Genomic DNA, 12,749 nt, shown 5'->3' on the forward strand with positions numbered 1-12,749 from the left:
ACCACCCCCCCCCCCCCCCCCACATCCCGGGAATGGGAGGTCATATTCCCAACAAACTTTCTGTCCCCGAACCGTCCCCCCCCCCCCCCCCCCCCCCCGTCCCCCCCCGGGGGGCTCCCGGAGCCGCAGTGACGGCCCGAGGGGGGGGGGGGGGGGAGACAGAGAACCCGGGGGGTGGGGGGTGGGGGGGGGGCGGCAGAGAGCCCAGGGGTGGGGGGGGTCAGAGAGCCGGGGTGGGGGGGCAGAGAGCCCTGGGGAGGTGCACCGCTTCTCACCCTCAAACTTTCAAAAGACCCCCCCACAGACACACACACAGACACATAGACAGACACACACAGACACACAGACAGACACATAGACAGACACACAGACAGACAGTCACACACACAGACAGACACATAGACAGATTCACACACAGACAGACACAGACAGACACACACAGCCACACACACACACACACAGACAGCCACACACAGACAGACACACACAACAGCCACACACACACACACACAGACAGCCACACACACAGACAGACACACACACAGCCACACACACACACACAGACAGCCACACACACAGACAGACACAGACAGACACACTGACAGCCACACACACAGACACACAGCAGCCACACACACAGACAAAAGACACAGGACACACACAGACACACAGCCACACACACAGACACACACACAGACAGCCACACACACACAGACAGTGTGGGTAGCCCCGGGCCCTGTGGGCTGCAGGCGGCTGCCGAGCTCGGGCTGAAATCGGTTTGCTTTTCATTCTTGTGAATTCCCCATTTTCTCCAAACGCCGTGTGAGCCGCAGAGAGGAGCCCGCGGCGGGAATGCCCCCCGGAAAGGATGGCAGCAAACCCGCCACTATTTCCATTTCACACTGAAACAATTCATTCAATGTTAACAGTGCAACTGGTCCACAAGCAGCCTCAGCGCGCTGTCCATCGCGGCTCGATTTTACTTGCAGCTGATTGTTGACTTTCCATTAAAACCATCATTACAACCATCCCGGCACCCCCCCCCCCCCCCCCCCGCTACAACCCCCCCCCCCCCCCCCCGATACATCCCCCCCGGTACACCCACCCCCGATACACCCCCCCGATACACCCCCCCGGTACACCGCCCCCGTACACCGCCCCCCCCCCGGTACACCGCCCCCCCCCCCGGTACACCCCCCCTCCCGGTACACCCCCCTCCGATACACCCCCCCTCCCGGTACACCCCCCCTCCGATACATCCCCCCCCGGTACACACCCCCCCCCCCCCCCGATACACCCCCCCCCGATACACCCCCCCGGTACACCCCCCCCCCCCCCGTACACCCCCCTTCCGATACACCCCCCCGGCCCAGATCCCCCAACCCCCCGATACACCACCCCCCGATACACCCCTCCCCGGCCCAGAACGCCCCCCCACCCCCCGGCCCAGACGACCCCACCCACCCCCCCTCCCTCCCGGCCCAGGCCCCGTCCCATACCCCCCCCCCCGGCCCCCCAGACCCCCCCCCTCCCTGCCCAGACCCCCCCGCTCCCGGCCCAGGACCCCCCCCCCCCCCCCCCATCGGCACAGCCCCCCCCCCCCCAGGCCCAGACAGCCCCCCCATCGGCCCAGACCCCCCCCCCCCCGGCCCAGACGCCCCCCCCCCCCATCGGCCCAGACCCCCCCCCTCCCCAGCCCAGACCCTGACCCCGGCCCCGGCCCAGACCCGCCCCCCCCCCCCCCCGGCCCAGACACAGACACCGGCCCAGGTACCGGGAACCTTGTTCAGCCCCGTCAACGAATATTACCGAGAGTCAGGGAAGACATAACCGCATCTCTAGCGGTCAGATGTCGAATTTACTCCCTTAATAACTGCGGTGCGCTAACTGTTCCTTCAATTGAAAGCTACAATGTTGGTGCCTTTAGGATCATTGTCTGAAAAGGAAAACGTTACAGTGATAGGAAGAGGCAGGCAGTAACCCGTCAATGGTCAGCACAGACACAGAAGGCCGAATGGCTGTCTATTGTGCTATAGTTACGCTATGGGTTTATGTACTGTACAGTCCTGGATTGGACAGGACCCGGTGACACAAACCTGGAAGAATGGGAGGTACTTACACAGACATGGTCTCTGGAGCACCCTGATATGGATATCGCTACACCACACAGGGCCCTGATACACACCCTGGACAGTGCACCCCCCAACTGAGCAGCTGAACTGGTCAGGACCCCACACCCCAACTGGGCAGCTGGGCTGGCCAGGACCCCACTCCCCAACTGGTCAGCTGAGCTGGTCAGGACCCCACACCCCAACTGGGCAGCTGGGCTGGCCAGGACCCCACTCCCCAACTGGGCAGCTGAGCTGGTCAGGACCCCACACCCCAACTGGGCAGCTGGGCTGACCAGGACCCCATTCCCCAACTGGGCTGGCCAGTACCCCACTCCCCAACTGGTCAGCTGGGCTGGCCAGGACCCCATTCCCTAACTGGTCAGCTGGGCTGGCCAGGACCCCATTCCCCAACTGGGAGCTGGGCTGGCCAGTACCCCACTCCCCAACTGGGCTGACCAGGACCCCATTCCCCAACTGGGCTGGCCAGGACCCCATTCCCCAACTGGTCAGCTGGGCTGGCGAGGACCCCATTCCCCAACTGGGAGCTGGGCTGGCCAGTACCCCACTCCCCAACTGGGCTGACCAGGACCCCATTCCCCAACTGGTCAGCTGGGCTGGCCAGTACCCCATTCCCCAACTGGTCAGCTGGGCTGGCCAGGACCCCATTCCCCAACTGGTCAGCTGGGCTGGCCAGTACCCCACTCCCCAACTGGGCTGACCAGGACCCCACTCCCCAACTGGTCAGCTGAGCTGGCCAGGACCCCACTACCCAACTGGTCAGCTGGGCTGACGAGGACCCCATTCCCCAACTGGTCAGCTGGGCTGGCCAGGACCCCACTCCCCAACTGGTCAGCTGGGCTGACGAGGACCCCATTCCCCAACTGGGCAGCTGGGCTGGTCAGGGCCCCACTCCCCAAATGGGCAGCTGGGCTGGCCAGGACCCCACTCCCCAACTGGTCAGCTGGGCTGACGAGGACCCCATTCCCCAACTGGTCAACTGGGCTGGCCAGGACCCCACTCCCCAACTGGGCAGCTGGGCTGGTCAGGGCCCCACTCCCCAACTGGGCAGCTGGGCTGGTCAGGACCCCACTCCCCAACTGGGCAGCTTGGCTGGCCAGTACCCCACTCCCCAACTGGGCAGCTGGGCTGGTCAGGGCCCCACTCCCCAACTGGGCAGCTGGGCTGGTCAGGACCCCACTCGCCAACTGGGCAGCTGGGCTGGTCAGGGCCCCACTCCCCAAATGGGCAGCTGGGCTGGCCAGGACCCCACTCCCCAACTGGGCAGCTGGGCTGGTCAGGGCCCCACTCCCCAACTGGTCAGCTGGGCTGACGAGGACCCCATTCCCCAACTGGTCAACTGGGCTGGCCAGGACCCCACTCCCCAACTGGGCAGCTGGGCTGGTCAGGGCCCCACTCCCCAACTGGGCAGCTGGGCTGGTCAGGACCCCACTCCCCAACTGGGCAGCTGGGCTGGCCAGTACCCCACTCCCCAACTGGGCAGCTGGGCTGGCCAGGACCCCACTCCCCAACTGGGCAGCTGGGCTGGTCAGGGCTCCACTCCCCAACTGGGCAGCTGGGCTGGTCAGGGCCCCACTCCCCAACTGGGCAGCTGGGCTGGCCAGGACCCCACTCCCCAACTGGGCAGCTGGGCTGGTCAGGGCCCCACTCCCCAACTGGGCAGCTGGGCTGGTCAGGGCCCCACTCCCCAACTGGGCAGCTGGGCTGGTCAGGGCCCCACTCCCCAACTGGGCAGCTGGGCTGGTCAGGGCCCCCACTCCCCAACTGGGCAGCTGGGCTGGTCAGGGCCCCACTCCCCAACTGGGCAGCTGGGCTGGCCAGGACCCTGAAATAACGAGTTCTGCTGTAAAAAGTCGCAATGTCAACAGCTGCTGTGGTTTTCAATTCTTCGTAATCCTTACATTAATAAAAACCATGCCACTATTTTCGTCCATTATGTTAATATCAGACGGTTTCTGAGAAACGCTAATCTTTTATGGCGGAGATTCTTACTTACATTAAACTGGGAAAAATCAGAGAGTGGGCCTTCAGTGTCATAGAAACTCTGTGTTCTTTCCCATTTCAAAGTTATGTTTCAAATACATTCTAAATAATCTCGCACATGGGACCACTTCATTCGGTGATTTTTTTCCACGTTTATTAAATTGCCTCAGTCCCCACACTAACCACTTGATGTGCTAATGTTGATCTTCAATGATATTTTTGCAATATTGAATTGTTTGTCTCTAACTTTCTGGTGGAGGAAGTTTGAGGGACTGTCCAGGTTGTTCTGCGCTGTAAATTCTATAAAGAGGATAGTCTATAAAGAGGTTGTTCCTGCCCAAGGCGGTGGACAGCTCCTGGTGCTGAAATGATTCTCCCCCATTGTCCCAGGCTCGGAGATCCCAGTGCCTCGTCTGTACTCCTGCATTTCTCATTTAAACTGTTTAATTCCGACAGAACAGAGGCTGCAATAAATCGGAAGCCCAGGAACCTCCTTTCAGTTCAGTTCTTGCCCTTTCTCTCCCCAGGTGCAATTTTTGAGGAAAGTGCGGCAAAGGATGACGAGGTTTTCCAACTGGCTGTTTCGGATCTCAGTCTCAATGACGACATTTTACAAAGCGAAAAAATAACATATTCCATCAAATTCGTTGAGGCGAATAATCCCTTTCAGACGGTACAGGAAGGTAAGTGGATTAAAACAGAATAACATTAAAAACAGAATTCCCACTGCTGTCTTCACCCTATGTACAGGGGGCAAATTCCAACCCCAGGCTCTTAAATTGTTTCCACCTCGTTCTCCTGCTCCTCATTCACCGAATCGAATTTACAAATATTCCCAAATAAACTCCTGGATGGCGGCTTTTCCTTTGAATTTTAATTTTAAGGAGTCTCCAAACCTTCCAGTGCTTGTCGGTGGTCGGCGCTGTTTGATAACGAATGAACGGGTCGGCTGGCTGCAGATTGACAGAGTGGATTCTTCACTGGTGGCCTCTGTGGGTGGCGGCAGTGGCGGAACGAGCGTACAGCCCGGAGTAAGGCTTCAGATATAACGATGCAGACACTGTTTCCAAACTTGCCCCTTGACTGCAATAGGAAGCCGACTCAAGAGGCAGTTCCTGACCAGGAAGAACAGCATCTGAGGTTTCTGACAGTAAAAAACTACTCTTCAGATCCAAATCCGCCCAGAACCAGCTGGATTACTGCACACGTCTCACTAAACCTGGGCTCCCTGGGTTCGCTGGAAAGATTTCAAATGAATAGCCCGAAGAAGGGGGTTTATTGTTTATTTTTAAATGTCTTCACATATTTAATATAACCCTGTGGCATTTTTATAGTCAGGTACACACGTCCCCAACATGGCTCGTTATGGCCTAACATGGCTCGACGTGGTCTGACATTTCTCGACATGGCCTAACATGGCCCAGCATGGCTCGACATGGCTCATCATGGCCTGACATGGCTCACATGGCCCGACATGACCTGACATAGCATGATCACAGGCTTTCCTAGTATGAAATGTGCCACAAGGAAGCACACGAGAGCAACTGGCAGATGGTTTGCCTTTGAATTTCCCTCCTTCGTTTAATTTATGGGGTACTAGCACTGCCAGTTTTCTGTGGCTGGTCAATGCAATATAGAAGGGCTAGGGAGTCAGCACTGAGCGGAATTGCATCTTAAAACTTGACCCAAAAGGCAGATTTTCATTTAATGGATTATTTCAATGCAATTTACCAGGGGCATTTCTATCAAAACATATTGTATTTTTGATGCATTTATGTTGCTGTGTTGGGAGCAATGCATATTTTCTGATTGCCAGCTGAATATTGCAATGTTGTTTAATGTGTCTGTGCTGTAACTGAATATAACTCCATCAAGTGTAGCAGATTTATTTATCCTGTTATTGCTCAATTACATAATGCAATTTGTGTAAGAAAGTAGTGTCTGAGTTAGCAGAATCAGCAGAGTGTGGACTGCAGCTACATCACATACAAAACTACTGTGGACATTCGTGAACTTGCAATGAATGGAGACAGACTTATTGAGACATGTATTGTTACTATCGACACAATTGTTAAGACACCATTGTGAAGACAATGCCTGGCTTTATGTATTTTTAAGAGTAGCTGCAGTTGGAAATGTTAGCTGTCGGGCAAGTTCCGTCCATATTGAACCTGCTTTACCGTATGTTATTAGCTGATGGAATCAAAAAGTAATCTAGATTGCGCACGACAGCGGCACACCTCTGAAAAGAAGATAGGAGTGATGTCACTTAGCCCACTTGGCCTCTCAAACCTACAGTCACCTCATTGTAACATTGCAGCATGTTGAAAATTGCTGAGTTTCTACCTGGAGTAATCCAGACTGGGTTTCTACCTGGAGTAATCCAGACTGGGTTTCAACCTGGAGTAATACAGACTGAGTTAATACCTGGAGTAATCCAGACTGGGTTTCTACCTGGAGTAATACAGACTGAGTTTCTACCTGGAGTAAGCCAGACTGAGTTTCTAGCTGGAGTAAGCCAGACTGAGTTTCTAGCTGGAGTAATCCAGACTGCGTTTCTACCTGGAGTAATCCAGACTGGGTTTCTATCTGGAGTAATCCAGACTGAGTTTCTACCTGGAGTAATACAGACTGAGTTTCTACCTGGAGTAATCCAGACTGAGTTTATATCTGGAGTAATCCAGACTGGGTTTCTACCTGGAGTAATCCAGACTGGGTTTCTAGCTGGAGTAATACAGACTGGGTTTCTACCTGGAGTAATCCAGACTGAGTTTCTAGCTGGAGTAATACAGACTGGGTTTCTACCTGGAGTAATCCAGACTGAGTTTCTACCTGGAGTAATCCAGACTGGGTTTCTACCTGGAGTAATCCAGACTGAGTTTCTACCTGGAGTAATCCAGACTGGGCTTCTACCTGGAGTAATACAGACTGAGTTTCTAGCTGGAGCAATCCAGACTGAGTTTCTACCTGGTGTAATCCAGACTGAGTTTCTAGCTGGAGTAATCCAGACTGTATTTCTACCTGGAGTAAGCCAGACTGAGTTTCTACCTGGAGTAATCCAGACTGAGTTTCTACCTGGAGTAATCCAGACTGAGTTTCTACCTGGAGTAATACAGACTGGGTTTCTAGCTGGAGTAATCCAGACTGAGTTTCTACCTGGAGTAATGCAGACTGGGTTTCTACCTGGGGCATTCCAGACTGGGTTTCTACCTGGAGTAATCCAGACTGAGTTTCTACCTGGAGTAGTCCAGACTGGGTTTCTACCTGGAGCAATCCAGACTGAGTTTCTAGCTGGAGTAGTCCAGACTGGGTTTCTACCTGGAGTAATCCAGACTTGGTTACTAGCTGGAGTAATCCAGACTGAGTTTCTAGCTGGAATAATCCAGACTGTGTTTCTACCTGGAGTAATCCAGACTGGGTCTACCTGGAGTAATCCAGACTGAGTTTCTACCTGGAGTAATACAGACTGGGTCTACCTGGAGTAATCCAGACTGGGTTACTAGCTGGAGTAATCCAGACTGAGTTTCTAGCTGGAGTAATCCAGACTGAGTTTCTAGCTGGAATAATCCAGACTGTGTTTCTACCTGGAGTAATCCAGACTGGGTCTACCTGGAGTAATCCAGACTTGGTTACTAGCTGGAGTAATCCAGACTGAGTTTCTAGCTGGAGTAATCCAGACTGAGTTTCTAGCTGGAATAATCCAGACTGTGTTTCTACCTGGAGTAATCCAGACTGGGTCCACCTGGAGTAATCCAGACTGAGTTTCTACCTGGAGTAATACAGACTGGGTCTACCTGGAGTAATCCAGACTGGGTTACTAGCTGGAGTAATCCAGACTGAGTTTCTAGCTGGAGTAATCCAGACTGAGTTTCTAGCTGGAATAATCCAGACTGTGTTTCTACCTGGAGTAATCCAGACTGGGTCTACCTGGAGTAATCCAGACTGAGTTTCTACCTGGAGTAATACAGACTGGGCTTCTACCTGGAGTAATCCAGACTGAGTTTCTACCTGGAGTAAGCCAGACTGAGTTTCTACCTGGAGTAATCCAGACTGAGTTTCTAGCTGGAATAATCCAGACTGTGTTTCTACCTGGAGTAATCCAGACTGAGTTTCTAGCTGGAGCTATCCAGACTGAGTTTCTACCTGGAGTTATCCAGACTGAGTTTCTACCTGGAGTAATACAGACTGAGTTTCTACCTGGAGTAATCCAGACTGAGTTTCTACCTGGAGTAATACAGACTGAGTTTCTACCTGGAGCAATCCAGACTGAGTTTCTAGCTGGTGTAATACAGACTGAGTTTCTACCTGGAGTAATCCAGACTGAGTTTCTACCTGGAGTAATACAGACTGAGTTTCTAGCTGGAGTAATCCAGACTGGATCTACCTGGAGTAATCCAGACTGAATTTCTACCTGGAGCTATCCAGACTGGGTCTACCTGGAGTAATCCAGACTGTGTTTCTACCTGGAGTAATCCAGACTGTGTTTCTACCTGGAGTAATCCAGACTGGGTCTACCTGGAGTAATCCAGACTGAGTTTCTACCTGGAGTAATACAGACTGGGCTTCTACCTGGAGTAATCCAGATTGAGTTTCTACCTGGAGTAAGCCAGACTGAGTTTCTACCTGGAGTAATACAGACTGAGTTTCTAGCTGGTGTAATCCAGACTGTGTTTCTACCTGGAGCAATCCAGACTGAGTTTCTACCTGGAGTAATCCAGACTGAGTTTCTAGCTGGAGTAATCCAGACTGGGTCTACCTGGAGTAATCCAGATTGAGTTTCTAGCTGGAGTAATCCAGACTGAGTTTCTACCTGGAGTAATCCAGACTGGGTCTACCTGGAGTAATACAGACTGAGTTTCTACCTGGAGCTATCCAGACTGGATCTACCTGGAGTAATCCAGACTGGGTTTCTACCTGGAGCTATCCAGACTGGGTCTACCTGGAGTAATCCAGACTGAGTTTCTACCTGGAGTAATACAGACTGAGTTTCTAGCTGGTGTAATCCAGACTGTGTTTCTACCTGGAGTAATCCAGACTGAGTTTCTAGCTGGAGTAATCCAGACTGAGTTTCTAGCTGGAGTAATCCAGACTGAGTTTCTACCTGGAGTAATCCAGACTGAGTTTCTAGCTGGAGTAATCCAGACTGAGTTTCTACCTGGGGTAATCCAGACTGGGTCTAACTGGAGCAATCTAGACTGAGTTTCTATCTGGAGTAATCCAGACTGGGTTTCTACCTGGGGTAACCCAGACTGAGTTTCTACCTGGGGTAATCCAGACTGAGTTTCTAGCTGGAGTAATCCAGACTGAGTTTCTAGCTGGAGTAATCCAGACTGAGTTTCTACCTGGAGTAATCCAGACTGGGTTTCTAGCTGGAGTAATCCAGACTGAGTTTCTATCTGGAGTAATCCAGACTGGGTTTCTACCTGGAGTAATCCAGACTGGGTTTCTAGCTGGAGTAATACAGACTGGGTTTCTACCTGGAGTAATCCAGACTGAGTTTCTAGCTGGAGTAATACAGACTGGGTTTCTACCTGGAGTAATCCAGACTGAGTTTCTACCTGGAGTAATCCAGACTGGGTTTCTACCTGGAGTAATCCAGACTGAGTTTCTACCTGGAGTAATCCAGACTGGGCTTCTACCTGGAGTAATACAGACTGAGTTTCTAGCTGGAGCAATCCAGACTGAGTTTCTACCTGGTGTAATCCAGACTGAGTTTCTAGCTGGAGTAATCCAGACTGTATTTCTACCTGGAGTAAGCCAGACTGAGTTTCTACCTGGAGTAATCCAGACTGAGTTTCTACCTGGAGTAATCCAGACTGAGTTTCTACCTGGAGTAATACAGACTGGGTTTCTAGCTGGAGTAATCCAGACTGAGTTTCTACCTGGAGTAATGCAGACTGGGTTTCTACCTGGGGCAATCCAGACTGGGTTTCTACCTGGAGTAATCCAGACTGAGTTTCTACCTGGAGTAGTCCAGACTGGGTTTCTACCTGGAGCAATCCAGACTGAGTTTCTAGCTGGAGTAGTCCAGACTGGGTTTCTACCTGGAGTAATCCAGACTTGGTTACTAGCTGGAGTAATCCAGACTGAGTTTCTAGCTGGAATAATCCAGACTGTGTTTCTACCTGGAGTAATCCAGACTGGGTCTACCTGGAGTAATCCAGACTGAGTTTCTACCTGGAGTAATACAGACTGGGTCTACCTGGAGTAATCCAGACTGGGTTACTAGCTGGAGTAATCCAGACTGAGTTTCTAGCTGGAGTAATCCAGACTGAGTTTCTAGCTGGAATAATCCAGACTGTGTTTCTACCTGGAGTAATCCAGACTGGGTCTACCTGGAGTAATCCAGACTGAGTTTCTACCTGGAGTAATACAGACTGGGCTTCTACCTGGAGTAATCCAGACTGAGTTTCTACCTGGAGTAAGCCAGACTGAGTTTCTACCTGGAGTAATCCAGACTTGGTTACTAGCTGGAGTAATCCAGACTGAGTTTCTAGCTGGAGTAATCCAGACTGAGTTTCTAGCTGGAATAATCCAGACTGTGTTTCTACCTGGAGTAATCCAGACTGGGTCCACCTGGAGTAATCCAGACTGAGTTTCTACCTGGAGTAATACAGACTGGGTCTACCTGGAGTAATCCAGACTGGGTTACTAGCTGGAGTAATCCAGACTGAGTTTCTAGCTGGAGTAATCCAGACTGAGTTTCTAGCTGGAATAATCCAGACTGTGTTTCTACCTGGAGTAATCCAGACTGGGTCTACCTGGAGTAATCCAGACTGAGTTTCTACCTGGAGTAATACAGACTGGGCTTCTACCTGGAGTAATCCAGACTGAGTTTCTACCTGGAGTAAGCCAGACTGAGTTTCTACCTGGAGTAATCCAGACTGAGTTTCTAGCTGGAATAATCCAGACTGTGTTTCTACCTGGAGTAATCCAGACTGAGTTTCTAGCTGGAGCTATCCAGACTGAGTTTCTACCTGGAGTTATCCAGACTGAGTTTCTACCTGGAGTAATACAGACTGAGTTTCTACCTGGAGTAATCCAGACTGAGTTTCTACCTGGAGTAATACAGACTGAGTTTCTACCTGGAGCAATCCAGACTGAGTTTCTAGCTGGTGTAATCCAGACTGAGTTTCTACCTGGAGTAATCCAGACTGAGTTTCTACCTGGAGTAATACAGACTGAGTTTCTAGCTGGAGTAATCCAGACTGGATCTACCTGGAGTAATCCAGACTGAATTTCTACCTGGAGCTATCCAGACTGGGTCTACCTGGAGTAATCCAGACTGTGTTTCTACCTGGAGTAATCCAGACTGTGTTTCTACCTGGAGTAATCCAGACTGGGTCTACCTGGAGTAATCCAGACTGAGTTTCTACCTGGAGTAATACAGACTGGGCTTCTACCTGGAGTAATCCAGATTGAGTTTCTACCTGGAGTAAGCCAGACTGAGTTTCTACCTGGAGTAATACAGACTGAGTTTCTAGCTGGTGTAATCCAGACTGTGTTTCTACCTGGAGCAATCCAGACTGAGTTTCTACCTGGAGTAATCCAGACTGAGTTTCTAGCTGGAGTAATCCAGACTGGGTCTACCTGGAGTAATCCAGATTGAGTTTCTAGCTGGAGTAATCCAGACTGAGTTTCTACCTGGAGTAATCCAGACTGGGTCTACCTGGAGTAATACAGACTGAGTTTCTACCTGGAGCTATCCAGACTGGATCTACCTGGAGTAATCCAGACTGGGTTTCTACCTGGAGCTATCCAGACTGGGTCTACCTGGAGTAATCCAGACTGAGTTTCTACCTGGAGTAATACAGACTGAGTTTCTAGCTGGTGTAATCCAGACTGTGTTTCTACCTGGAGTAATCCAGACTGAGTTTCTAGCTGGAGTAATCCAGACTGAGTTTCTAGCTGGAGTAATCCAGACTGAGTTTCTACCTGGAGTAATCCAGACTGGGTTTCTACCTGGAGTAATCCAGACTGAGTTTCTACCTGGAGCAATCCAGACTGAGTTTCTACCTGGAGCAATCCAGACTGAGTTTCTACCTGGAGTAATCCAGACTGAGTTTCTACCTGGAGCAATCCAGACTGAGTTTCTACCTGGAGCAATCCAGACTGAGTTTCTACCTGGAGCAATCCAGACTGAGTTTCTACCTGGAGTAATCCAGACTGAGTTTCTAGCTGGAGTAATCCAGACTGAGTTTCTACCTGGAGTAATCCAGACTGAGTTTCTAGCTGGAGTAATCCAGACTGAGTTTCTACCTGGAGTAATCCAGACTGGGTTTCTACCTGGAGTAATCCAGACTGAGTTTCTACCTGGAGTAATCCAGACTGGGTTTCTAGCTGGAATAATCCAGACTGGGTCTACCTGGGGTAATCGAGACTGGGTCTACCTGGAGTAATCCAGACTGAGTGCATTCCAGGATTTAATCCCTCTGTGTGAGAAGTGTTTCCTGACATCATTTCTGAAATTGCATTTTACTGGTTTGTAGCTCAGTTTCATTTTGCTGGAATTAAGCATTAATTTCAAATTATATTCCTGTTGTGTCTAATTCTTCCCAGTGAAATGAGAAATTGTGTTTATTTCACTGATTAGGCATGTATGTTGCATTGTGTCAGTAATTTCCATGGAGTGACAAT

At 51.3% G+C, this 12,749-nt stretch overlaps 1 protein-coding gene across 1 annotated transcript in view; it reads left to right on the top strand.

Annotated features, from left to right (window-relative positions):
• LOC140403431 (glutamate receptor ionotropic, delta-1-like) overlaps positions 1-12,749 on the top strand; it is a 1,359,932-nt gene that overhangs the window by 1,147 nt on the left and 1,346,036 nt on the right. Inside the window, 1 exon segment of the mRNA XM_072491342.1 lies at positions 4,640-4,795. Coding sequence (XP_072347443.1) covers positions 4,640-4,795 — 156 coding nt within the window.

The sequence above is a fragment of the Scyliorhinus torazame genome, chromosome 28 (genome assembly GCF_047496885.1).
Source record: "Scyliorhinus torazame isolate Kashiwa2021f chromosome 28, sScyTor2.1, whole genome shotgun sequence".
NCBI lineage: Eukaryota > Metazoa > Chordata > Chondrichthyes > Carcharhiniformes > Scyliorhinidae > Scyliorhinus > Scyliorhinus torazame.